The sequence below is a fragment of the Megascapheus bottae genome, chromosome 3 (assembly GCF_031878675.1).
Source record: "Megascapheus bottae isolate mThoBot1 chromosome 3, mThoBot2.hap1, whole genome shotgun sequence".
In the NCBI taxonomy this organism is placed as follows: domain Eukaryota; kingdom Metazoa; phylum Chordata; class Mammalia; order Rodentia; family Geomyidae; genus Megascapheus; species Megascapheus bottae.
The window spans coordinates 72,248,225-72,275,341 of NC_143511.1; the positions used below are offsets into that span (position 1 = coordinate 72,248,225).

The 27,117-nt window shown below is 39.8% G+C and overlaps 1 protein-coding gene and 2 pseudogenes across 1 annotated transcript in view; 1 reads left to right on the top strand and 2 right to left on the bottom strand.

Annotated features, from left to right (window-relative positions):
• Positions 1-3,535: 3,535 nt before the first annotated feature.
• The window catches only part of Shoc1 (shortage in chiasmata 1), a 76,408-nt gene continuing 52,826 nt past the window's right edge, over positions 3,536-27,117 (bottom strand). Inside the window, exons 20-30 of the mRNA XM_090330432.1 lie at positions 26,009-26,081; positions 22,962-23,031; positions 20,977-21,152; positions 19,925-20,042; positions 18,956-19,067; positions 13,498-13,619; positions 7,835-7,928; positions 6,796-6,927; positions 6,034-6,183; positions 4,288-5,212; positions 3,536-3,746 (exon numbers count right to left, since the gene is read on the bottom strand). Coding sequence (XP_090186558.1) covers positions 3,646-3,746; positions 4,288-5,212; positions 6,034-6,183; positions 6,796-6,927; positions 7,835-7,928; positions 13,498-13,619; positions 18,956-19,067; positions 19,925-20,042; positions 20,977-21,152; positions 22,962-23,031; positions 26,009-26,081 — 2,073 coding nt within the window. The 3' untranslated portion in view covers positions 3,536-3,645. The remainder of the gene's footprint in view (positions 3,747-4,287; positions 5,213-6,033; positions 6,184-6,795; positions 6,928-7,834; positions 7,929-13,497; positions 13,620-18,955; positions 19,068-19,924; positions 20,043-20,976; positions 21,153-22,961; positions 23,032-26,008; positions 26,082-27,117) is intronic.
• Positions 13,818-15,728, top strand: LOC150065786 (transmembrane and coiled-coil domains protein 1 pseudogene; annotated as a pseudogene).
• Positions 17,991-18,656, bottom strand: LOC150065787 (acyltransferase PGAP2 pseudogene; annotated as a pseudogene).

Below are 27,117 nucleotides of genomic sequence, written 5' to 3' on the forward strand. Positions count from 1 at the left end.
TTCAAAAGTAAAATAAAAAAGCTAGGAATGAAGGCTTATGCCTACAATCCTAGCTATTCAATAGGCTGAGATCTGAGGATTGAGGTTCAAAGCCAATCTAAGCAGGAAAGTCTGTAAGACTTTTATCTCCAATTAAACAAAAAAACCAGAAAGGAATCTATGGCTCAAATGGTAAAGTGACATCCTTGAGCAAAAAAGCTCAGGGGACGGTGTCCATGAGTCGAAGTCCCAGGACCAAAAAAAAAAAAAAAAAAAAAAAAAAAAGGCTAGGAAGCTAATCAAAATGATACTGCATACACGTGGACACACGTTATAGTCAAGAAAAACAAATAATTGTAATAAACATAGTTCTTTGTCTAGAAAAAGAGCTGAAATTTACATATGGTTCTATGGTCCTCACCCTCCCATGACCAGCCTACCTCGCTGGTGAGCATACTACAATCTTTCCTGCTTGTTGAAAAGAACTGGTGAGAAGGGTGAGGGAACAGGGAAATCAGTAGGGACCAGAAGGAGATGTTGAGAAGGGAGGCCACAGGTCTTGTAACTTGTGAGCTGTGGTGTGGTGAGGTGGTGGGTGGGGAAAGGCTTAGCCATGCAGAAAGTGGAAGCGTCATATAAGCCATTGAGCCATTGTAACTTACCTCATGAAGTAGGCGAGCATGTGTTGTGTTATTTTTTAGCTGACTCATTTCACTGTGTAAGGAAAATGGAGGCCGGACTCTCGATTGTCAACAGGTGAGGACTGTTCATTGAAGAACAGCGAAGGGCACGGAACTTTGGGACTGGAAGTTGTTCTAGGGACTGGATTTGGGGGTGGGCTTATATAAGGCTTAACAAAGAAGCAAAAATTAAAAAATGGGTCCTGGTTTTTTGGAGGCCCAGGGCAATGTTCTTGGCCAAGCTCACAACGGGATGCTCCAACTTGGGTGTGGGGGCTATTATCTCCTGGCGACCAGGGCAGAATGAGCTGTCTGTAGCAAGCATGTGAGCATGTACCTGGTGCTTTGCTTGATCTTGGGGAATAAGACAGAACTCAATCCTTCATATTCCATCTTTAGATACATAAAAATATTGGGCCTAGAGGGAAGAGGCCGATCCTTTACACTGGGCACAATTTTTGGAGTCTCGAGTGTACTGTGAACGAATTCAAGTGTCAGAAAATGTGAAATTCACTGGGTGCTTGTGGCTCATGCCTGTAATCCTACTCAGGATGAGATGTGAGGATCACGGTTCAAAGCCAGCCAGGGCAGAAATGTCTGTGAGGTTCTTTATCTCCAGTTAACCACCCACAAACCAGAAGTGGAGCTGTAGTTCAAACTGATAGAATGCTAGCCTCAGGGACAGCACTCAAGCCCTGAGTTCAAGCCTCATGATTGACAAAAAAAGTGAAATTCATCAGGCGTGGTGGCCCAAAACCAGCCCAGGCACTAAAGAATGTGAGACTCGTATCTCCAATTAATCACTATAAAATGGGAAGTGGGATTGTGGCTTAAAGAGTAGGATGGTAGTGTTGAGCTGAAGAGCTCAGGGACAATGCCCAGGACCAGAATTCAAGTCCCATGACTGACAAAAAAAAAAAAAAAGGAAAAAAGAAATTCATGTATTTCAAATTGTTTCAATAATATATCTACTCTTCTGGAACAGATTTAAATTTCCAGAGAGCTCTCTTTAAAAACAAAACAAAACATGGCCTCGTGGTAGTGTGCTTGCTTAGTATGCGCAAAGCCCTGGGCTCAATTCACGGGTACCACATATACAGAAAAATCCAGAAGTGGTGCTGTGGCTCACGTGGTAGAGTGCTAGCCTTGAGAAACAAAACAAAACAAAACAAAAATCCAGAAACAAAAAACCCAAGAAACAAAACAAACAAAAAAAAACAAGAAAAAAAGGATCTAGTATTTTATGTTTGTTTTTTCACTATTATGAACATCACTCCTTGTCAGAGCATGGAGATTTATTTTCTTCATAATGGTTTGTGGTATTCTATGGTGTAAATGGTTCACTAATTCCTATTTTTTAATATTCTTTTTTATTGTAATTAATAGAAGGGTTACATTATATTTGCCAGATAGAAGGTGCATCACTTCACAATCTGTATTTTTTTGTTTACTGTTTACCTACTGCAAATTCCATTTAAACTTGATCTCATTTTTATAATTAAGTATTTCTTCTAGACAATTAGAACTGTAATTGCTGGGTCAAAACATAGGCATCTTTCATCTTAATAGATGTTAGATAAACCAAGTTTTAAAAGTCTTTCAGACAATATGTTTTCTTTTCTCTACTATACTAGCCCTGGATATTTTTGAATTTTCCATTTTTTTTGCCAGTATGATAGGTGAAGCATAGTATTTTTTTTTTTTTTGCCAGTTGTGGGGCATGAACTCAGGGCCTGAGCACTGTCCTTGGACTTTTTCTCAAGACTAGAGCTCTACCACTTGATCCACAGCACCACTTCCACCTTTTTTCTATGTATGTGGTACTGAGGAATCAAACCCAAGTCTTGAAACATAATATTTTAATGTTCATTGGGTTGGCCTAACAAATGATAGATCTGTATTGTTGTTTCAAATGTTTATTAGCTATTTTTTTCTTCTGAGAAATGCTCCCATATTTTGCCCATTCTCTTTTTTGTAGGCTGTGGGGCTTGAACTCTGGACCTAAGCTCTTGAACACTGTCCTTAAGCTCTTCAGCCCAAGGCTAGTGCTCTACCACTTGAGCCGGAGAGCCACTTCTGGATTTCTGGTGGTTAACTGGAGATAAGAGTGTCAACAACTTTCCCGCCTGAGCTGGCTTTGAACTGTCATCCTCAGATCTCAGCCTCTTGAGTAGCTAGGATCACAGGCATGAGCCACCAGTGTCCAGCTTGCTCATTCTTTTTTATTTATTTTTATTAGAGAATTTAACAACATTGGTTTTCACATCATATTTCAAATGACGTGTTTAATGAACAATTATTCAAGAAGGGAATCTCTCTATTATTACTGGCACTTAGATTTTATGAACATAATTAAAATTAAGCTGAAGGTTTGTATGTCATAGATACATATTAATCTATGTAATAAAACATTATGTAGTGTTTGTACATCATAGATACATATTAATCTATGTAAGAAAACATGTCTATAGAGTCATAAACAGCTTGCTCATTCTTTAGATTGTCTTTTATATCATTTTGTAGGAATTCTTTGTACATTAACAATATAAACTCTTTTCTTATTATTTGGGCTGCAAACATTTCCTCATAGTTATTTCTAAATTCCTTTTGAGGAAGAAGGTAATACTTAAAAGGGAAGTTTCCCAAGCCTCATATTGCCCTAGTTTTTGGTGTTCGATGGTTGACTATGGAAGTGTCGTTACGGGAAAGGTAAGCTGTGATGGGGATTCTTTAGAAAGCTTGTGATGTTTAGGCAGTTCTGGAAAGTATTTTTGATATTATAATTATTATATGAATTTAGTAACTAGAAAATTTTACTTATAAAATGTAAGCCATAGGATACAATATGTAGTACAAAATTTTAATGTAGGAATACTAAGAACATTAAAAATAATGGCATTTAATACTAGATAAGCAAATCTAAATAATTTGCTACTAGATTATAAAAAGTAGTGGAATCTAGCATTTAACACTGTTCTTTTCCTCTTCAAAAAAACCTCAGCCGAGTTTGGCCATCACTTCTTCCTGGAACTTTTTCATATATTAGACGTCGCTTTTTCACTTGTGATAGTTGTGAGTACACTGAATCTGTTCAAAGGACAAAAAGGAAAACCATTTTATTGCATAAAATAGTAAAATTTAGTTATTGTTAAAATTTCTAAACTAGGATTAAAAACTATTATAAAATCTTATTTTAAACAAATGCATCTCTACCCACCAGTACATTACTAATAATTAGTATGTACATACTTTGTGTAAATACTGAAAATCTCCCTGGACTTCAATTTCTTCTCCTGTGAATTGACACTACATCATCTGGTTTCTTGGTTCTTTATATTTATTTTTTGGTTGATTTCTGGTCTTGAACTCAGGGCCTAGGCATTGTCCCGGAGTGCATTTGCTCAAGGCTAGATGTTTACCACTTTGAGCCACAGCACTACTTCTGATTTTCTGGTGGTGGGTTAATTGGAGATAAGAGTCTCAGACTTTCGTGCCCAGGCTGGCTTTGAACTATGATCCTCAGATCTCAGCTTCCTGAGTAGCTAGGATTATAGGTGTGAGCTGCCAGTGCCCAGCTTTGGTTCTATGTTTTTAAAATTGAAATAGTTATATAAACTATTAGTCTTACCTGTTAATGGTTCGTTGTTTCCTGAATTAGATGAAGATTCAAGGTGCCTTTTCTGTCCTGAACATTTTCCAGGTCTTTGGTACATAGTAAGGCTGTTGAATTCTTTTGCATTAGAATCAGATGCACTGAATGCATCCAAACTGGGAACAGATGGTAATTGTCTCCACAAAACATTTTTAGTCCCAACATTTGAACTTTCACATGTGAAGCTTTCCAATTCATCTGACAGAGACTTCTGCTCATTTTGAGAGTACCATTTGTCATACGTAGTCTCTACTCCATATTTCAAGTTGAATGAGTGATTTTGTTTCTTACATACATTTTTTCTAAAGTTCCCATGAGTAAGAGATTGAGGGACCTCTACTGAAAACATAGGGGCGGATGCTTCTGCTTCTGGTGGTCCTTTTTTCAGATACTTTATAAAATTAGGGGTAGCTCTCCTCTGAGTATCAACAGGTAATATTTTGGTTCCATGGTTTATTTGTGTGAGGCCTAAGGAAAAGATATCTGACCCAGGTTCATTCTGATTTGGAAAGGAGTTACTAACTGCTTTCTTTGATGCTGCATTGGTCAGGAAAGGATTGCTTTGTGTAACACTGGGGCTACAATTGGAGTCTTTGAAATTGCAGGTGGGAGTGTAAGAAGTCAGAGATGGTAAAATGCCTGGGGTTTTTCTTAGTTCCAAGAAAGAAGAGGTATAATTTGAAGGGGCATTTGTGTCTTCCTTCACTGTCTCTTGTGATTCTGAGTATGAGCAATAGTCATTATCATGCTCTTGAATGGCAGAGTCTGAAGAGCCAGAAGCCAAACTCTGAGAACTAAAGGCACTAGTCTCATTCCTGTTTGCCTGAGGCGATAAGCTTTGAGGTGATTTTGTCATGGAGGAAGAATTAATCTTGAATAAGGAGGTAATGCTACAAAAATGCTAAAAATAAAAAGAAGCTAATTAATGTCATACAATACAAACATCAGCCTAGTAGGCAATCATGTTTATGATAGGGAAAGCATGTCACTCAGATAAGGATGCTTATCTATATGAAAAGAAGGCAAAGTCTAAATGTCCACAGCTATTATATTGAACTATGTATTAGGATCATAAAATAATTGGTTCTATTAAAAGAAAAACACTATTGTTCACATCTATTTCCTAACCATTTACAATAGAATTCAATTTTTTCTTGTTTCTATATTAGTACATTAATATATTTTGAATTTTTTGTAGTTTGAAGGCAGGGCCTCCCACTTGCTAGGCAGGCACACTACCACAACTTGAGCCATGCCCCTAGCTGCAATAGATTTTTTTTTGCAAACTTTACTTTTTGAATAGTTTTAGGTTTACATCAAATAAAACAAAAATTTTAGTGACACAAGTTATGCATGAATACTACTTCCTTGATAAGAGTTTGAAAATTACTAGTAAGGCTAATTCTCTTTTTATTGCTAAAAGGAAGAACTTAAAAACTTTGGAAGAGGTAATGCACTGTGAACAAGAGAACAGGGCAGAGAACTATTTATGGACACAATATTGTTTCAAAATAATTCAGAGTATAATAAACTTCACTGAATTATCTATATAAAATAGATTTTAAATGCAAATGATGACTAACAGCCAATGAGCATTATATATGAAGTTTAGTTCAAATGGTTTCTTTGCTATGTGAGGTCCAAAACAAATTTTGAAACTCATAGAGAAAAAGATACTTAAATGGAAATGGGAAAAATATGAGAATATGTATCTTAACTAACCTTTAACACTTTTTCTGGAACACTGGGTAGAAGTTCCTGAAGCTGACATGGAGTTGCTGATAACAACCAGTGCAAAGAAGGCACTTTATTTAACATGAGCTGAGCCACCAGTGGATTAATGCATGGAAAATCAAGTAAGTACATTTCTTCCTAGAAGACAGTTTAAGGAATAATCAGCCAGCAGTCTTTTGAAAGTGACTCTAAAACGTTTGTCATTGAACCTACCACTTAATTCTAGCTACTCAAGGGGCAGAGGTCAGGAGGATTATGTTCAAGGCTAGCCCAGGCAAAAATTCACCAAGACACTCAAGAAATAGCATGGTGATGAACACCTCCCAGCCACATGAGAGCCACATAGAAGGATCAAGGTCCAATACCAGCCCCAAGCAAAATGTGATATCCTACCTGAAAAAATGGTTACTAAAAAGGCTAAAAGAAAGGAAGGCCGGGTGATGGTGGCTTTCGCCTCTAATCCTAGCTACTCAGGAGGCTGAAATCTGAGGTTCAAGGTTCAAAGCCTGACCAGGCACTAAAGTCTATGAGACTCTTATTTCCAATGAACCACCAGAAAACCGGAAGTGGCACTGTGGCTTAAGTGGTAGAGCACTCAGGGACAACGCCTAGGCCCAGAGTTCAAGCCCCACAAATGACCACAAAAAAAAGAAAGAAAGGAAAGGAAGGCAGGCAGGCAGGTAGACAAATTAAAATTTATGTATTCTTATTTGCTTCATAAATATCTAATTTATACATAAAAAAATAAACCTTAGATGGTAAAATTTCAAGCCATGATTTATCCAGCCATTCATGAGGATCTCTTTTCGAGTTCATTAAACTGTGGTCAGCAATTTGACGAATCACTGATGCAGTCTTTTCTCCTCCTCGGGTAATTACAAGCTAAAATATATAATTTTTATAATTAGGTTATGGGAAATATCAGAAATCAAACTAGCACTCAAAAACTTTGAATTAAGAGGAAAATTTAAAACAGTGGATTCTTTAAAAATACTGATAGATTTCAATAAATAACTCTTCTTAACTAATACAACAAACAAAATCAGCATGATTATAGTAAATGAGAAAATTAGTGAAGTTGGCCTTTGTTGTTGTTCCTAATCTCAGCATTGTAAAGAAGGCCTGATGATGTTCCTGGGCTTTTTTTCTCAATGTTAGCACTCTACCACTTGAGCCACAGTTGTATTTCCAGTCCTTTTTTTTTTTTTTTTTTGTCAGTCGTGAGGCTTGAGCTCAGGATCTGAGCACTGTCCTTGGACTTTCTCAAGGCTAGAGCTCTACCACTTGAGCCTCAGCACCACTCCTTGCTTTTTGCTATGTATGTGGTACCGAGGAATGGAACCCAGGTCTTCGTGCATGCTAGGCAAGCACTCTACCACTAGGTCAAACTCCCAGCCCCACCTTTTTTTGTCCTGGGGCTTAGACTCAGGGCCTGGGCTTCCTTTTGCTCAAGGCTAGTGCTCTACCACTTTGAGCCATAGAGCCACTTCTGGCTTTTTCTCAGTTTATTTTCTGCCCATGCTGGCTTCAAGTCATGATCTTCAGATCTCAGCTCCCTGGGTAGCTAGGATTACAGGTATGAGCCACCAGTGCCTGGCTCACTTCAGCTGTTTTTAGTGTTTAATTACAGATAAGAGTCTCGCAGACTTTCCTACCCAGGTTGGCACTGAACCATGATTCTCAGATCTCAGTCCCTTGAGTGGCTAGTGTTACAGACATGAACTACCAGCACCTGGCTAATTCTGGTTTATGAAAAATGTTTATAAACAAACATATAGGAAAATAATACCTTTACATCCAGTTCTTCAGATTTAAGGCCAGAGGAAACCAAAGCTGCATAAATCAGTGCTAGGTGATGAAGTGTCTTTTCGGTAAGATGATATCTAAGAAGAATTTTATTACTATGCTTTTACTCATTTGCAATCTTGTTGTATTTAAGAATTCACTTTGTTTTGCACATTTCATAATGGCTAAGATAACACAAGTGTGGGTAGAGTGATGCACATCTGTCCACATTGTACTCTTGAAAAAACATATTTACTGCCATTCTTTAATACCACTGTTAACTACAGGATGTGTCGGGCATGAAGGGTAAGAGGAGACATTTAACCCATCCCTTTATTAACCCTAGAGATGACCATGACCAAAGCCTAGCCAGCTAGGATACTCCATCTCCCTAGTTAAAGTAGTAAGTTCAGATATAAACATATGATTAGAGCTAGGATACCTAAAATATTCCCTGGATCTTTTCTCTTAAAAACAATTATGAAGAATTACTATTTTTCTTTTGCTATGGCTAGTAAGCAGGTCAAATATGAATGTTTGACTGCAGCTTATGTATTATTGACTCATGTAATTGAGAAGTTCAAGGGGAAACCTTCATGGATCTAGGAATACAAAAGCAATATAATAATGATTTGCTTCGTTTTTTGTCTCCTTTTTCCTTTGGGTTGGCATCTTTGTCAGGCAAGTTTCCCATATAGGTTGGCTCCCTGTGCTTGAACAAATAATATGGATCTTGTTAAATACTCTTTTTCCTTCAGTCTTAAAAGTTTGAAAGTTTTCTAGTCCTAAGCAGATGGTGCCTACATAACATTTTTTTTTTTTGCCAGCTGTGGGGCTTGAACTCAGGGCCTGAGAACTCCCCTTGTATTTTTCTCAAGGCAAGAGCCCTATCCTTGAGCCACAGTACCACTTCCAGCTTTTTTCTATGTATGTGGTGCCAAGGAATCGAACCCAGGTCTTGGTGCATGCTAGACAAGCACTCTACCACTAGGCCAAACTCCCCGCCCCCTACATAACATTTTAAAATAAAAACCTTAGGCCCTTTGTGTTTAAAAACCTTACATGCTGGACAGACGTTTGTAAGTACTGTCAGTTTGAAGCTGAGGAAATGACGTACTATTTTGTATGAAGTAGGAGAGAAGCTTCTTCTTTCCTCTGGACTTTGCCTCACAAGATTCTCTTGTTAATTCTGCATTATAACTTTATACTGTACTAACTCATATCCATAAACACAAGTATGCGATGAGTCTTCCTAGCAGACCATCAAACCAAGGGGTGCTCTCACAGACTACTGGCATCCTTCCTCAATAACTAATGGCCTAAACTACTATTCAGTTTCTTCTCTATTTTAAATTTCCCCATCTGGTCAGTTCATTAAGACACCTTATAAATGTAACTATCATCTGAGAACATAAAACTGAGATATTAAAAATCTGAAATAATTGTGCTTTAGAACATTACACAACCATGAGTGAATTATGACTACTTATATCCTTAACATAACAAAGCTACTTTAGAATATCACATTATTTTTTCATTAAAAAATTGGGTAAAGCTAAGTTTAAATCTCCTCTTATTCTCCTTTATACTTTAATTATTCCACCAGGATTATAGGTAGATACTAACCTAAAAACATTAGAAAATTTCCAAATCAGTTATTTATTTAAAATACATCCAAGTTCTGGATAAAGCTTTCAAGTACTCTACAAACAAGTGCCAACCTTAAAATGTCTTATAGCCCCTTTTCATCTTCAAAGTGAAAATCTCAGACTTGAATTATTTTTACTTTTTACTTCTAATAAAAAGGAAAACTATGCTAAATGATTTGCTAAAGGTTACTATTAGCAGAAAAAAGGAGTAAGATCCAAAGTGTTCACTTCTAAAAATTCCAATCTACATATACCCCCACATAATAAAAATTACATGGAGTATGATACAGTAATAAACAAAACAGTCAAACAAGAAGGTAAAGAAAAAAAGCACATAGGTAATGCCTAAGATATTTATGTCTTCTCTAATAACTAGATTTAAAAGTATACAAAACCTTCCATTTGATGTCTGTAGTATATTTTGTGTAGTATAATAGGAATAAAAACCAAATAAGCCTAGCTTGCAACTTGGTAAGAAAGATTCATTTAGCCAAGGAATATTTATCAAGCATGTATCATATAAAAGCAGTGTACTCTATGATATAAACATATTGCAAAAAGATAAATACAAATAATAGAGAGCTAAGCATTTCAAAACATAGAGACATCATATGTGAATATTTGTGTATCAGTAGAAAAGTTGAACAGAAAAAGTATTTGGGGAAAAAAAAAGTATTTGGGAATTGGTGCTGAAAATAAACACAGTCACCAGATGATTTGGTTTAAGTAAACAAAATATATACAAAAAAAGAAATTAGGTACAAAAATAGAAATGGGAAAGAATATTGATGAATCATTCATCAGATCCTTTGGTTGAATTGGAAAGCAGTGAAAAGTAAACCTGGGATTACATTCTAATGGTCATTTGTATATACCCAGTGACAATAAGGAATTGTGTAAAAGCTTTTTTTTCCCCCCGAGTCGTGGAGCTTGAACTCAGGGCCTGGGTCCTGTCCCTGATCTCTTTTGCTCAAGGCAAGCACTCTACCACCTGAGCCTCAGCTCCATTTCTGGCTTCTGGGTGAGTGACTAGAGATGAATCTCATGGACATTCCTGCCAAGGCTGGCTCCAAACCTTGATCCTCAGATCTTCTGAGTAGCTAGGATTACAGGTATGAGCCTGGTTTGTAAAAGCTTTTAAAAAATTATAATTATTTATTATTATTATTATTATTATTATTATTATTATTTGGTGGGTCATGGGGCTTGAATTCAGTCTGGGTGCTATCCCTGAGCTCTTCAGCTCAAGGCTACCACCCTACCCTTAAGCCAAGCCCCACTTCCCCTTTTCTAGAGGTTAACTGGAGACAAGAATCTCAGGTCCCTTTGTGCCCTGGCTGGCTTTGAACCTTGATCCTCAGATCTCAGCCTCCTGTGTAGCTAGGATTACAGGTGTGAGCCACCACACCCTGCAAAGCCTTTTTTTTTGTTTTAAATAACCGCAATATAACAAGAGTTTGGTTTTAGGGATATCATGAAAGCATGCAGCTCATCATGCAGAAGAGAGTAAAAGGCAAGAAGACAGTGGTAATCTGCTACAACAGTCTTTATAAACTGAGAATCTAAACTAAGATATTTTTGACATACATGCAGAAGGGAAACAGATGGAAGAGAAAGTCCAGTGGTTGAATACGAAAGATAAATTATTTTCTAGTCTTGGTCACTAAAATAAAGCAATTCCAAAAATAGCAAAAGGGCAAGTAAGTGGAGATAGAAATGTGCAGAGCATACAGAATAGAGTGACTTCAGATTTGAATATGTAAAGTTTGAGACTCTGGAATATCAAGAGGAAAATATTTAACAAAACATTAGAGATGTATGCATCTCAAAGAGAGATCACAGCTGCAAAATTAAATGTAATAATTATATACAGAGAGATAATAACTAAAGCTACAGGAGTAGATCAGATGTACAATGAATAGAATAAGAGAAGAAAGAAAACATAACACTTATTTAGAGACTAGGAAAAAGAAGAAGAAAGGAGAGAGGAAGAGAACAAGCAAGACTCACAAGAGGGGACAAGACAGGTGAAAAGCATGATGAACAGAACACTGACAGAGGAGATTAGGATATGATCTTCAATTCTAGCCCTGTTTCCCAAGTGGGAAGGGGATCAAAGCCTTCCAATTGGCCCTAAACCCAGTACAGAATTCAATAGGTCAGTAACTCCCCAAACATGACAGGCCAGCATCGGACAAGACAATCTTTCATTCCTCATATCTAAAAGATGAAGTGCCATCTTGAGAGAGGGCCTTGTTTCGATACCCAGCTACTTTAGGACATTAAAACAAGGAATAACAGCTGCTCAGGATATCTTGGAACATCTAGCCACAGTGCCTAGAGAAAAGATCATCACAAGAGGTGGGATGAATTTAATATAATGAGTTTGGGCAGCAGCTCATGCCTGTTATCCTAGCTACTCAGGAGGCTGAGATCTGAGGGTTACAGTTTAAAGCCAGCTCATGCACTAAAGATTGGGAGACTCTTATCTCCCATTAACCACCAGAAAACTAGAAGCCTTGGGCTGAAGAGCTCAGGGACAGTGCCCAGGCCAAGCCTCATGACCCACACACAAAAAAGAGTAATGAATACTAAAAAATATTAAAAAATACTAAAAAAAATTAAAAATGAGAGGGAAAGTGGTACTGTGGCTCAAGGGGTAGGGCGGTAACTTTAAAGTGAAGAGCTCAGGGACAAGGTCTAGGCTCAGAGTTCAAGTATCACGACCAAAAAAACACCACCACCACCACCACCACCACCACCACCAACAACAACAACAAAACATTCATTTATGCCAGGAGTTTGGCCTAGTGGGAAAGCGTTTGCCTACCATGCATGAAGATCTAGGTTCAATTCCTTGGTACCACATACACAGAAAAAAAAGCTGGAAGCAGAGTTGTGGCTCAAGTGGTAGAGCTCTAGCCTCGAGAAAGCCCAAGGACATTGCTCAGACCCTGAGTTCAAGCCCCAAGGGGAAAAAAAAGGCTGGGCACAGTGGCTCACGACTGTAATCCTAGCTACTCAGGAGGCTCAGATCTAAGGATCATGGTTCAAAGCCAGCCCATGCACTAAAGTCCTTGAGACACTTATCTCCAATTAACCATCTGAAAACCAGAAGTGGCACTGTATCTCAAGAGGTAGGGGTAGAGCAGTAGCCTTGATCTGAAGAGGTCAGGGGACAATGCCCAGGCTCCACGACTGAATTTCATCAAATATATCCATGTATGTATGTAAATATCACATTGAATCTCCTTTTACAATAAAATTCAAAAAAAGAAAATATCCTTCCCCCTAAAAAAGAAGAGAATTGATTAACAAAAAATATGAACATGACTTTCTCCATGGTTTCCCTCATTTGAAGTAAGTAGCACACATCCAGGATTCTCCTGGCAGAGGACCACAATAGATTAATAACTATGTGGATATGGTCACATAGGATGAAGATAAGCTAAATGAACTTCAGGATATGGAAACAATTTTTGTGTTTGTTGCTTTCAACCTACTGTGTGAGGTTAGTTTTTTTTCCCCTCCCCTCTCTCTTTTTGGTTGGTCATGGGACTTGAACTCTGGGCCTGGGCATTGTCCCTGGGCTCTTTAACTCAAGGCTACTGTTCTGGCTACTACCCTACCCCTTGAGCCACAGAGCCACTTCCACTTTTCTGGTAGTTAATTGGAGATAAGAGTCTCACATACTTTCATGCTCAGGCTGGCTCTGAACTGCAATCCTCAGATCTCAGCCTCCTGAGTAGCTAGAATTACAGGCATGAGCCACTGTGCCTGGCTCTCCCCCTGCCTTTTTTTTTTTTTTTTTTTACTGTTTTTGTTTCTTTAGTTTGGTTTCTCTCCTTACGATTTATCTCATGTTGTCACTGTATCTGGGAAAAAACATCGCAAGGGGTATCAATGTACAAGAAGTAATGTATCCACTACCTGATGAATGTAACTATAACCCCTCTTTATATCACCCGAACAACAGTATACTATTGAAAAAACAACAACAACAAAAACTTTTACCTACCCAGAATTTAAGGTTCCCTTGTTATATAATATTATCCAACAATCAATGTACTGGAATGATAATGCCATCAACCTCATAATGATGTTGTCTGATGCTCTCTCATAATTCAGCTCTTCTAGATCCTATCATGAAATAAAGAAAATGAAAAAAAAATGGTTAGGTTAAGTGTTGTTATAAAACTATTACTGTATTTCATTTTCAGTATGATATATTAAAAATGACCTGAGGAAGAGTATAGATAAGGACTCATATTTCATGGAAAAGTTAAAATCACACTGCAACTAGTAGGAGGAAAACTACAACATAGATATAAAACACAGATGACAACTTCAACAAAGAAGCATCATGGGTTTCTTAAGGTTCCAGAGATGAAGGTGTTACCTACTGAGTGTCCCTATTTTGGTGATGTCCTTTATGAACTAGGGTCTGGCTGCTCTAAGGCAATAAAATTATGTTAAAAAAAAAACATTCCAGGGAGGGGGTAGGGGGAGGGAAATGGAGAAAAAAACATGAGAAGGGGTAGCAATGTTTGTTAAGTAATGCACGTTCTATCTGGCTCTCTAAACCCAGAGAGATCGCCTCCTTAATTCGGAACAAATTTGGCAGTGCAGACAACATCCCCAACCTAAAGGACTCTTTAGAAGAGGGGCAAGTAGATGATGCGGCGAAGGCTTTGGGAGTGATTTCAAACTTTCAGTCAAGTCCCAAATATGGTAGTGAGGAAAATTGTTCTAGTGCTACTTCAGGTTCTGTGGGAGCCAACAGCACCACTGGGGGCATCGGGGTAGGCGCGTCCAGCTCCAAAACAAACACCCTCGACATGCAGAGCTCTGGATTTGACGCACTTCTGCAGGAGGTGCAGGAGATCAGGGAGACCCAGGCCAGACTGGAGGAATCCTTTGAGACCCTCAAAGAACATTACCAGAGGGACTATTCCTTAATAATGCAGACCTTACAGGAGGAGCGATACAGATGTGAACGATTAGAAGAACAACTAAATGACCTTACAGAACTCCACCAGAATGAAATCTTGAACTTAAAGCAGGAATTGGCCAGCATGGAAGAGAAAATTGCCTATCAGTCCTATGAACGGGCCCGAGACATCCAGGAGGCCCTAGAGGCCTGCCAGACTCGCATCTCCAAGATAGAGCTGCAGCAGCAGCAACAGCAGGTGGTGCAGCTGGAAGGGCTGGAGAATGCCACTGCCCGGAACCTTCTGGGCAAACTCATCAACATCCTCCTGGCTGTCATGGCCGTCCTTCTGGTCTTCGTGTCTACCGTAGCCAATTGCGTGGTTCCCCTCATGAAGACTCGCAACAGGACGTTCAGCACTTTATTCCTGTGGTTCTCGTTGCCTTTCTCTGGAAGCACTGGGATGCGCTCGTCGGCTATGTGGACAGGTTCTTCTCGGCCCCCAGGTGATGCTGCAGGAAGCCGCTTCCTCCCCTGCAGGTGTGCAGTAAGTCAGGCAGCACACCCCCTCTGACATTTTCCACAACAACAAGAGAGTTGAGTGAATCTGTTTACATTTAGAATAATGTTTTTTTTTCTTTAAGAGACGCAATTGCAATAGTATTTTTTAGATTTTATCCAAGAAGTTTTTTGGGCGAAAATCTTGGGTCATTTTTATGTAGCATGAATTTCTTGGGATGCGGATCTTCAGCAGTCCTTTCACCTGACCCAGCCATCTGGAGACACTGCAGGCGTTCTACCTGGGGCTTGAAGGACTGCACCCACCCACCCAGAGCATGGCACACCTGACGAGGCGATCCGTCCGGGCTCTCCGCCTCTGCTGGCCCCAGACTAACTCTACTGTGAAGTCCTACCACATTCCAGCACGTGGGTCTCCCGGCTTTCTCACCCAACATGGAGTGCCACCATCCGAGCCTGGCTCCTCAGCTTTGCCAGGACGGAGAAGGTTGTCCACGCAGTCCACGGCACGATGTGAAGTAGTCCCGTACATCCTTAATTCTGAGCGAATCTCCTTGGCCGCACTTTTAAGGTTTTGGTTTTTTGGTGTTTTTTATTTTATATATGTGTACAGTTACCAACTTAAAAAATAAAAAATCCGAACAGCATACTTGAAGAATGTAATACTCAAACTCTCAGTGCTTCCTTATGGTTTCTAATAGGATTTATTATTATTGTTGTTATTATTATTGGGTTTCTTTTGAAAAGGGTTGGGAGGATCTTTTATTTTTCCTTTGAAATAAAGAAGTGATGTTTTTAAATGAAAAAAAAAAACATTCCAGGGAGGGGGTGGGGGGAGGGAAATGGAGAAAAAAACATGAGAAGGGGTAGCAATGTTTGTTAAGTAATGCACGTTCTATCTGGCAAATATAATGTAATCCTTCTATTAATTACAATAAAATATATTAAAAACATGCCAGGCACTAGCAGCTCACATCTATAATCCTAGCTACTTAGGAGACTGAGATCTGAGGATCGTGCCTAGAAAGCAGCCTGGGCAAAAATGTCCACGAGACTTTTCTCTAAGTAATCACAAAAGAAGCCAGAAGTGTCACTATGGCTCAAGTGTTAGAGTGATAGCCTTGAGCAAGAGAAGCTCAGGGATACCACCCTAGCCCTGAATTCAAGTCCCAGGATACATAAACCCATGGAATAGCCTGTACTGTATGTTTACTCAAGGGAAACGAGAAAGCAGCAATTTAATGGACTTCTGAAGAATACCTATCTAATGGTTTAGGAAAACCAGTACTGGGATTCAAATTTAGGACCTAGTGACTATTAGATACATTTTAGCCATGCCTCCAACTCTTGATCATAATTCTTACATTGTTAACTTTGTTCATTAAATCATTCCATGCCATAAAACCTAGTTCCTACTCTCTACTCTTAACTCCATTAAATTATCTGCAATTGCTATTCCAATTAGGCAAACATATGAGAGATTACATTAAGAATTTTTTTCCATATTTTTTATTGTAATTAGTAAAAGGGTTACATGATAATTGCCAGATAGAAGGTGCATTAATTCACATACATTGATACCCTTTCTCATGTCTTGGTACCCATTTCCCTCCCCCCACACCCCCCACCCGTCTTGGTTTTCCCCCCTTCCCTATCAAATTTCAAATATCCAAATACAAATATATTCAATATATCAGGTAACAAAGTGAGATACTATACCAATATGAGATAACCAAGGGACAGCAAAGGAGATGAGAGACTTATACATCTTAATTTCCAAATCACATGTGCTTTTTAATGAGAATCTCTTTAAAAATCAAGTTACCTAGACAAAATCCTAGACAAATTTATGGATTACTAATCATTAATTAATAGAGTACACTGTTGTAAGTGGCTCTAAATCCTAGCTACTCAGGAGGCTGAGATCTGAGGATCATGGTTCAAAGAGATCTGGGCAGAAAAGTCCCCATGCGACTCCAATTAACCACTCAAAAACCAAAGGTAACACTGTGGTTCAAGAGGCTCAGGGACAAGGCTCAGGCCCTGTGACTTCAGGCCCCACAACCAACAACAATGATGACAGAAAGGTCAATGATACTTTGGCATCTTTAAAAGATCATAAAAATTGTAAGACATCAAAAGTCACGGGCAATGTCATTTTTCAGTTAATTTTATCAAATTAGTATATAAATTTACATATTTGTATGTATTTAAATGTATTTGACATTGTCTTTTTTTGGCAAAAGAAAAAAATTATTGTTATTTGCAATAAAATGTACAACTAAAAGATCTCAGAGTCAGTCTGAGGCCGTGGGGAAAATGGAGAAACACCAGGGACCCCATTATGCCTTTAACTCATCTCCCTTTGGAAAGAAGGAAGAGTCCATGTGCTAGTGATTCCAGAAGGAAAGAGATGCAGTGCTTGGGTTCTTTTCTGGGATGGGTTATCCTCCAGATATAGAACACTTCCATCAGATGATACTAGAGCCACACTAGCAAAGCCCTTGGCTATTCAACAGCACACCTTCTCCCAACATACAAAGCAACAGACCTGAGAAGCTGACATGGAAAAGTATATACCCTAGAGCTACACCAGATCAAAGAGGTGAAGTCAGGACTGGTATATGTGGGGACACTCAGCAGAGCACTATGGGCACAGGCCTGGATGTGCACAGTACCTTATTAGATAGCAATAGTCAAGTGAATGACCAGGAGAGATGACTGGTTTTCAGGTAGCAGCCACTGCTCAGCAGTTTCATACCTCAGTCAAAGGTTTCTAGGAAAAGGCCAAAAACTAGATAGAAAGTGAGTCATGAGCCTCAGGACTTTTTTGTTGTTGTTTAGCACCAAATGGTGGAGCTTTCGTGCCGGCTCAATTCTTAGGGCTTCGCAGTAAGGGTAATGTTGCTTGAAAGCCTCTTGCCTAGGTGAGGGCTAAGAGAAGCCATCCTTACTGGGGTCAGCCTTGTCCTGTACCCTTTTTCTCCCTTGCCCAGCTTCAAAAGGGCCCAGAAAGGACATGGACATAGGAAGGCCAGAGTAGAGTTTTGTTTCTAGGCAGTTGGATACCTCTTCCTAGCAGCATAGAAGGATTTAGAATCTTTTTTCCTCAGGTTGAGAGGTTACGAGCAGCTCTTTGTTCCCCAAGTCCCACCAGGCTGTCATGTGGAATGCCATGTTGGTAAGGACAACAGTGTATTCCAGGATGGCAAAGATGGTGTATATTCCAGCCTACTTTGTGCCAAAAGTAGACAGCCAGTGCCGAGAAGAAGGAGAGGAAGTTGATGATGAAGAGCCTCTGTTTCCAGCTGTAGGACTTGCGATCCTCCTGACTTACTGTGTGCTTCTTGGTGAGGCGCCAAAGAATGCAGGTGAGGCGCCAAAGAATGCAGGTGAGGAGCCTGTGACTGAGGGATGAGGGGATGAACACAATGAAAGCATTTTTGTGGATGGTGAAGTGCTCGGAGGAAGAGTCGTAGGTGAGCACTAGCAGTGTGAGGTTCTTGATGACCCTGAGAATGAAGTTGAGGTGACAGAGGTGGTGGTAGCCAGGACACGGTGAGGCACTGGTGAGGTAGTGGTTCTAGTAGCCGAAGGCTGCCAAGAAGCGGGGTGCAGCCGATGCAGAAGCGTCACATGTAGGCTTGCACCTCCCCACCGATGGCCGAGCTCACTAATGGCAGGTAATTGGGCACCTGAACTGGTATTTTTACAGCTCCCAGCTTCATTCATTTCTCTGGACAAATGTGGCAAGGTGGTAGAGGGTACTGTGAGATCCTGGGAGTCAAAGGGACAGGCTAAGAAGTGCGGAGCTCGAGCCTAAGCGGTGGGGTTCTGAGGCTCCCCCATGCCTCCATCCACCGCCCCTGCAGAAATCCGTACCAGGAGGCCCCAAGCGGTGGTGGTGAGGAGGGGCGCTCCAGCGCTGGCCTGGGTCTATAGACCGGAACTCCCTGGATGAGCTGGAGGTTGGGTGGGGTGGGGGCAGGGAGCGGCCCTGACATTGCCCTCTTTAAACTAAATTTACCTGTAAAATTACAGCAGTGTGTTCATCAATTGTTACCACCACATAATACTCCGTACTTCCAAAGAGTTTTAATGACTCACTGCAGCATCTTTCCACTAGTGTGATACCATAGCTGTAAAATATGGGGTTCTTGGGTGAGAAAAAAAATGAAATGGCTAAAATTTTTTCAACAACTGTTTTTCTGTCCCCCTGCTCATTAAATTACTTGAATTACTGTATTTTAATATATTAATTTACTGTTATAAAATTCAAGAAAGGGGGGCCAGGAGTTTGGCCTAGTGGTAGAGTATTTGCCTAGCATTCATGAAGATCCAGGTTTGGTTCCTTGGTACCACATGCATAGAAAAAGCCAGAAATGGTGCTAGGCTCAAGTGGTAGAGCTCTAGCCTTGAAAAAGCCCGCGGACAGTGCTCAGGCCCTGAGTTCAAGCCCCGGGACTGGCAAAAAATAGTTCAAGAAAGGAACTATAACTTATTCAGACTTATTCTGCATATAAACTAATTTAGATACATGTGGCCTTAGTTATTGTCAAGGCTAGTGCTCTACCATTAACATCGTATGTATTCTAACTCTTAAGAAATTATTTATGAAATCAAAACATTGTAAGACTAAAACAGTCCCCATTTATCATAGTTTTCTTTTATATTTTCCTTAAACTTGGCCTGAAGGAAGGTTACTGAGGACTGAACCCATGGCCTAAGCTCATTTCTATAACCCAAATCTATACACTGCTAGCCTCCTGCCTATGTTTTAACTATTTCTTATAAGCTCATAGAAGTATAAATTAATACAAATTCTCAGCAAAACTATTTTCACATGATATAATTTCTCATAGAAAGCAGATCAACACAATGCTACATAGAATATACACTAATAGAATAATATATAACATACAATGCTATATACAATAATAGATCCTGCCAACATAAAATACACACATTTACAAAAGTTATTAAATAAGTAACTTACTTAGATTCTAGCAGTTGAAGTATTTCTGGAGTATTAAGAAGTCCTTCAGTTGCAAAAAACACATATGGAATCTGAATTTCCGAAATAAAACCACCAAATTTATCGTGCACAGTACTACCTGAGATAAGAAAAAAAATTATAATATTTCCTTTTCTTTTCTTTTGTCAGTCATGTGGCTTGAACTCAGGGCCTAGCTTCTTCACTCATGGCTAGTGCTCTACCACCACAGCACCACTTCTGGCTTTCTAGTGGTTAAACTGCAGAATCTCATGGACTTTCCTGCCTGGGCTGGCTTCAAATAGCCATCCTTAGATCTTGGCCTTCTGAGTAGCTAGAGTTGCCTGGATGAGCTACCAGATTTTTGTTTTTGTTTTTTGCCAGTCCTGGGGGCTTAGACTCAGGGCCTGAATACTGTCTCTGAGTTTCTTTTGCTCAAAGCTAGTACTCTTACCACTTGAGCCACAGTACCACTTCTGGCTTTTTCTGTGTATGTGGTACTGAGGAATCAAATCCAGGGCTTCATGCATGCTAGGTAAGCATTCTACCACTAAGCCACATTCTAAGCCTTGGTTTTTTTTTTTTTGGCCAGTCCTGGGGCTTGAACTCAGGGCCTGGGCACTGTCCTTGGACTTTCTCAAGGCTAGAGCTCTACCACTTGAGCCTCAGCACCACTTCTGGCTTTTTTCTATGTATGTGGTACTGGGGAATCGAACCTGGGTCTTCGTGCCTGCTAGGCAAACACTCTACCACTAGGCCAAACTCCCAGCCCTGTTTTTTTTTTTTTTTTTTATACCCCAGTTTCCATCCCCCTCTTCTTTCTCTTTGGATAGGCAAACAGCCTTTCTCTGTTAAAAAATATTACTAAACACAACAATAATAAGTATATGTTCAAGTATATAATAAATATAATAAAATATACAATATAGTAAAATATAAAATATAAAAAGTAAGAAATTTGAATAAAGGAAAGATTTTCTTCTAAAAGTGGTAAATACAAAGCAGAAAACTTTTCTTCTAATGACAGAAAAAAGGATTTTGAATTATCTCCTTACTTGCTAAGATTGTGTCTGGAAGAATTACTTTAAAGGCCAGAAAGGGAATGTTCAACTTTTCACAGTGCATCTTCCAACAAGAATGTCCTGTATGATTGTATTCCACAACAAATGAGAAACTGCTCCAGGGGAAATCTGCTCCAATATTTTGGTTATTTACAATTACACAGGAATTTCTATTGAAAATAAAAAGAAAGCCAAGAAATGGAATTTTATTTGAATCCATTATTAGAAATAACTTCTAAATGAAATAAGACAAAGGCATTTTACAAACTAGGTTTATTATTAGTAGGGTAGCAAATGTTTTCCAGAAAAAAAGCAAGAAATAAAAGACATTACTGAGAACCAGGAAACAGAGGCTAGCACCTAGCTGCACAGAAAGCTGAGACCTGGAGGACTGCAGTCACAAGCCAGCCTGCACAGTGGTGCCCCCACTCTAACTCGCACTAACGAGCAAATGCCATTCTTTTTTTTTTTTTTTTTTTTTTTTGCCAGTCCTGGGTTTGAGCTCAGGGCCTGAGCACTGTCCTTGGACTTTCTCAAGGCTAGAGCTCTACCACTTGAGCCTCAGCACCACTTCCGGCTTTTTTCTATGTATGTGGTGCTGAGGAATCGAACCCAGGTCTTAATACATGCTAGGCAAGCACTTTAACCATTAGGCCAAACTCCCGGCCCCGAGCAAATGCCATTCTGTAGTTGTGGGCAATGCCAGCCATAAGCAACCAAGCTAAGCAGGAGGACAAGGCCCCGAGTTCAAGTCTCAGTACAAGCCAAACAAAACAAACAAAAAACCAAACACTGTTGGGCACTGGTGGCTCATGCCTGTAATCCTAGCTACTCAGGAGGCTGAGATCTAAGGAGCTCAGTTCAGAGCCAGCTCAGGCACTAGAAGTCTGTGAGACTCTTATCTCCAATTAACAAGAAAACTGGAAATGGCAATGTGGCTCAAGTGGTAGAGCAGTAGCCTTGAGCTGAAGAGCTCAGGGACAGAGCCCAGGTCCAGAGTTCAAACCCCATGACCAACCAACTTTTCCCCCAACCTCAAACAGTCCCCCTGCCAAAACAAAAAAAAACAAAAAGAAAAAAATAACATCCCTCACCCACTACCACACAACAAAAAAAGAATGGTGAAAGGCATGCATATTCATTCTCTCTCTCTCTCTCTCTCTCTCTCTCTCTTTCTCTCTCTCTCTCTCTCTCGCTCACCCACCCACCCACACACCCACACACACACACACACGCACAAGCGAGTACTTGAACTCAGGTCCTGAGCACTGTGCCTGAGCTTTTCTGCTCAAGGCTAGTACTCTACCACTTGAGCCACAGCTTCCTTTCCAGATTCCCTGATGCTTACTCGGTGATAAAAGTCTCACCAACTGCTCAGGCTGACTTTTAACCTTGATCCTCAGGTCTCAGTTTTCTCAGTAGTGAGGATTATATGTACAAGCCACTAGCACCTATAAGTTTAAAGTTTACCTAAATACTTCTGTTCTTAAGACTTGTGATGATAATTTGAGGATATTAAGTAAGATTGAACAGAATTTCTGGACAATTATCTAATGCACACAGCAGTGGTTAAAGTGTTCTATGCAAGTCATTTTTCAGGAAGAAGGAAGAGACATTGATTCATCCCAGTTTGTTTCTTCACTTTTTGGTGCTCTACCAATTCAAAAATTGAGACTCAAAAACTTTCTGGCTGGGCAGGCATTGAAATATGATCATCTACATGGCAAACTCTTGAGTAGTGAGGATTAGAGGCATAAGTCATCAGTATCCAATTATTTTCAGCTTTTATTAAATTTCTTACATTAAATTCTAGGAGAAATCCCCCTCTCATATTTAGAAATCAAACTCAAAGATCACACATGTTAAGCAAACACTCAACCACTAACTAATAACCCCAGCCCAAACACTTAGGATAAAAAAAAAATCTTCCCCTGTGGAAATGGTACATTTCTTCCCCATAGAAGAAAATACATTTTTACCTGTTCAAAATCCCTGTAGATTCCAGAAAGTCTCTTTTTCCATTTGAATGGAAAGTAGCCAATGTTAAACCTGTTAGGAGAAAAAGAATTTTTACAAGATCTTTTTCAGCTTCTTACTTTCAGTATATCATGTATTTTACCTCCATAAAAATGAACTGAAGATCTGTGAACCAAGAAATTGCTTAAAATACAATTTGCTGTATTACTTTTGTAAATCCAGTATATCAGAAAGTTTATGCTACAAGCAATACTTCTAGTGTTGTTTGTATACATAAAAAGAAAAATCTGAATTTTTTTTTTTTTAATTTTTATTGGCCCCCTTCTCTTTCTGGCCCCGCTCGCTCCGGTCAGGCTCGCTCCCGCACGCTCCTGGCCCCGCTCGCTCCGGCCCCGCTCGCTCTGGCCCTGCTCCGGCCCCTTCTCGCTCCGGCCCCGCTCGCTCCGGCCCCGCTCGCTCCGGCCTCGCTGGCTCTGGCTCGGCTTGCTCCCGCAGGCTCCGGCCCTGCTCGCTCCGGCCCCGCTCGCTCCGGCCCCGCTCGCTCCGGCCACCTCTCGGTTGGGCTCCGCTTGCTTGCTTTCGCTCTCTGTCGCTTGTTGCAGTCTCGTCTCTGCCACTTCCGGCTTGGTTGTGTCTCGGCTCTGCCACTTCCGGCTTGGTTGTGTATGTGGGATACCGAGGAATCGAACCCGGGTCTTTGTGCATGCTAGGCAAGCACTTTAACCGCTAGGCCAAACTCCCGGGCCCAAATCTGAATTTCTTATATAAAATAAAATTGGTTCCAAACATAATTTTTTTTTTGCCAGTCCTGGGCTTGGGCTCAGGGCCTGGGCACTGTCCCTGCATTTTCTCAAGGCTAGGGCTCTACCACTTGAGCCACAGCACCAGTTCTGGCTTTTTGCTACGTATATGGTACCGAGGAATTGAACCTGGGTCTTTGTGCAAGCACTCTACCACTAGGCCAAATTCCCGGCCCCAAACATAATTTTAAAGAAAACTTTTCTTCCTTTTTCTTTTCTTTTAGGCTGGCACTGGGGCTTGAAGTCAGGGCCTCAAGCTCCTGCTCAGCTTTTTTGCTCATAAATATTACTCTATCAACTTAAGCTAATGTCCTAAAGTAGACATTTTAAACTCATAACTGCACAGCTAATCTTACTTTGTTAATCATAGGAAAATTTTTTTGGTTGATTGTGGGGCTTGATCATAGGAAATTTTTATCTAGACAAAAATTTAACTTCTTAATTAAAAGTGCAAAGGAATGCATTTCAATGTGACACAATACTTTTTTTCTTTTTCATTACATAAGAAGTAAAGTATTTATTTATAGTTACATATTTATTTACTTGTTGTCAGTGTTGGGACTTGAACTCTGGGCCTGGGCACTGTCCCTGAGCTCTTCAGCTCAAGGCTACTGCCCTATCCCTTTGAGCCACAGCACCACTTCCCATTTCCTGGTGGTTAACTGGAAATAAGAATCTCACAGACTTTATTGACCAGGCGGGCTTTGAACCTCGATCCTCAGATCTCAGCCTCCTGAGTAGCTAGGATTACAGGCCTGAGCCACGGCAGCAGGATAAGTAGAATATTTATTGGGCGCCGTTTGCTTCTTACATTTCTTCCTGCTTCCTAATTATAATTCAATTTCTATTTTACTATTTAATCAAAATATAATAAATGTCAAAAATTATTTACCCTTACTTTCTGGGTATTCTTTTAGTAGATATACTGATTTAAGAATAAAAAACTCAGCTGGGTGCTGGCAGCTCACTCTGTAATCCTATCTACTCAGGAAGCTAAGATCTAAAGATCTGCATTCCAAACTATCCTGGCCAGTGAAGTCTGTGATTCTCATCTTCAATTAACCACCAAAAAATGGAGCTGTGGCTCAAGTGGTATGTATATTACAGTGTTATATTATAGTCTTACAATCTAGATAGATTTAACAACTTCTTAGACCCCACCTCCCTGACCTTCCCTGCCCTCTAGTTGTCTGCTCTTAAAAAGGATCAATTCCTTTTTTTTTTTTTATTGTAATGCATAGAGGGATCACAGTTATATTCGCCATACAGAGGGTAGGTACATCACTTCTCACACATTGATACCCCCTTCTCATGTTTTTGTCTCTATTTCCCTCCCCCAACCCTCTCCCAATCATCTTGTTTCCCCCCTTCCCTTTCCTATTTCAAATAAATAAATGTATATACAATATACCAGGTAACAAAGTCAGACTCTGTAACAATATGAGATTAACCAAAGGGCAACAAAAGAGAAGAGAAATAACATAGTACATTAAGAACAACAATCACTTAATACAAAGCTCTTATTTCCACATCCTGAAGATCCTTTCATTTAGCCTCATCCTATTTGGTCTTATGTATTTAGGTTTTGAGCTATTGTAGTATTCTGCTAGGAGAGTCCTAGAGGTGTACTAATTATTACAAATGAGGGAAACCATTGAGCCTATGTTCCTTTGGGTCTGGCCTACTTCACTTTTTTCCAAGTCTTTCTATTTAAAAGGATGAATTCTATATTATGTTAATTTCAAAAGTTGGTTAGGTTAAACCTTTTTAGTTCAATACATTTTTTTTCTGCCAGTCTTGGGGCTTGAATTCAGGGCCTGGGCTCTGTCCTTGGACACTTTTTCTCAAGGCTAGTGCTCTGCCACCTGAGTCACAGCCCTACTTCTGGCTTTTTCTGTGTATATGGTACCAAGGAATCAAACCCAGGGCTTCTCGCATGCTAGGTGAGCACTTTACCAGTAGTCTATGCTCCTGTCCCCAGTTCAATCCTTTTTTTTTTTTTTTGCCAGTCCTAGGGCTTGACTTCAGGGTCTGGGCACTGTTTGTGGACTTTCTCAAGGCAAGTGCTCTACCACTTGAGCCACAGCCCTACTTCTGGCTTTTTCTATGCTCCTGTTACTAAGGAATCAAACCGGGGTCTTCATGCATGCTAGGCAAGCACACTATCACTAGGCCAAACTCCTAGCCCCTCAATACATTTTTAAATGCTCAATTATTTATCAAATGAAGAATATCTGAAAAGTTTTTACCTTCTATTTTGTTGAGGATTTTAGTGAGCAAATGTTTTTCATTGTCCGAGTCCATTCTTACTATGATTAGCACCTAGTCAAAAGTAACAATTTCATATATGTGAATGATTATTCTTTTTTATAGTTTCATTACAGTGACAAAATAACAAATTTCACTAGCCATATGGAATGAATGAGAGCAGCAGCCTATAACCTTAAACACTCAGGGGGCTGAGGGGGCATCTTGAACTTGAAGCTAACTGAGGATAAATAGCAAAGCCTTGATCTTAAAGGAAAAAGAAAGACAAAAAAAATCCCTGAACAACATATTACTAATATTTATGTTGTAAAATAAAAATGACAGGGGCCGGGAGTTTGGCCTAGTGGTTAAAGGGCTTGCCTAGCATGCATGAAGACCCAGGTTCGATTCCTCGGTACCACATACATAGAAAAAAACCAGAAGTGGTGCTGAGGCTCAAGTGGTAGAGCTCTAGCCTTGAGAAATTTGTCCTCCAGAATTCTTTTCCCCTCCCCACATTCCCGCACATGACAGTGCTATGATTGCTGGTGGCTCATGCCTACAATCCTAGCTACTCAGGAGGCTGAGATTGGAGGATCATGGTTCCAAACCAGGAAAGTACATGAAATGCTTGTCTCCAACTGACCACCAGAAAACCGTAAGTGGTGCTCTGGCTCAGAGTGGTAGAGCAGTAACCTTGAGCAAAAGAGCTCAGGCACAGCACCAGGCCCTGAGTTCAAGCTCCATGACTGACCTCCCCCCCCCAAAAAAAAAGAGGACACAAAAGAGTAAACTCTGGTAATATCAACATCAATAAGAAAAATACTTTTGGGGTAGGGTAGGGTATTAACATTTCTCAAGCATTCCCACATATATGACTATCAATGCATAATTTGTCTTGATGCCTATTTTTACTCTTGTTAAATTTAACCTGGACAAGTGTGAATTTGTTGTAGAAAAAGCAATGATCTGTTGCTCTATTTTCTTAGTTATCATTACAGTTTCTTTCTCTGGAGCAGGAGCAGAAAATCAGTTTCAATTGAAAATTTCTCACTATTTTAGTGACTTAAGAAAGTTATTTAAGAAACTATGAATTTGAGGATAAAGATAA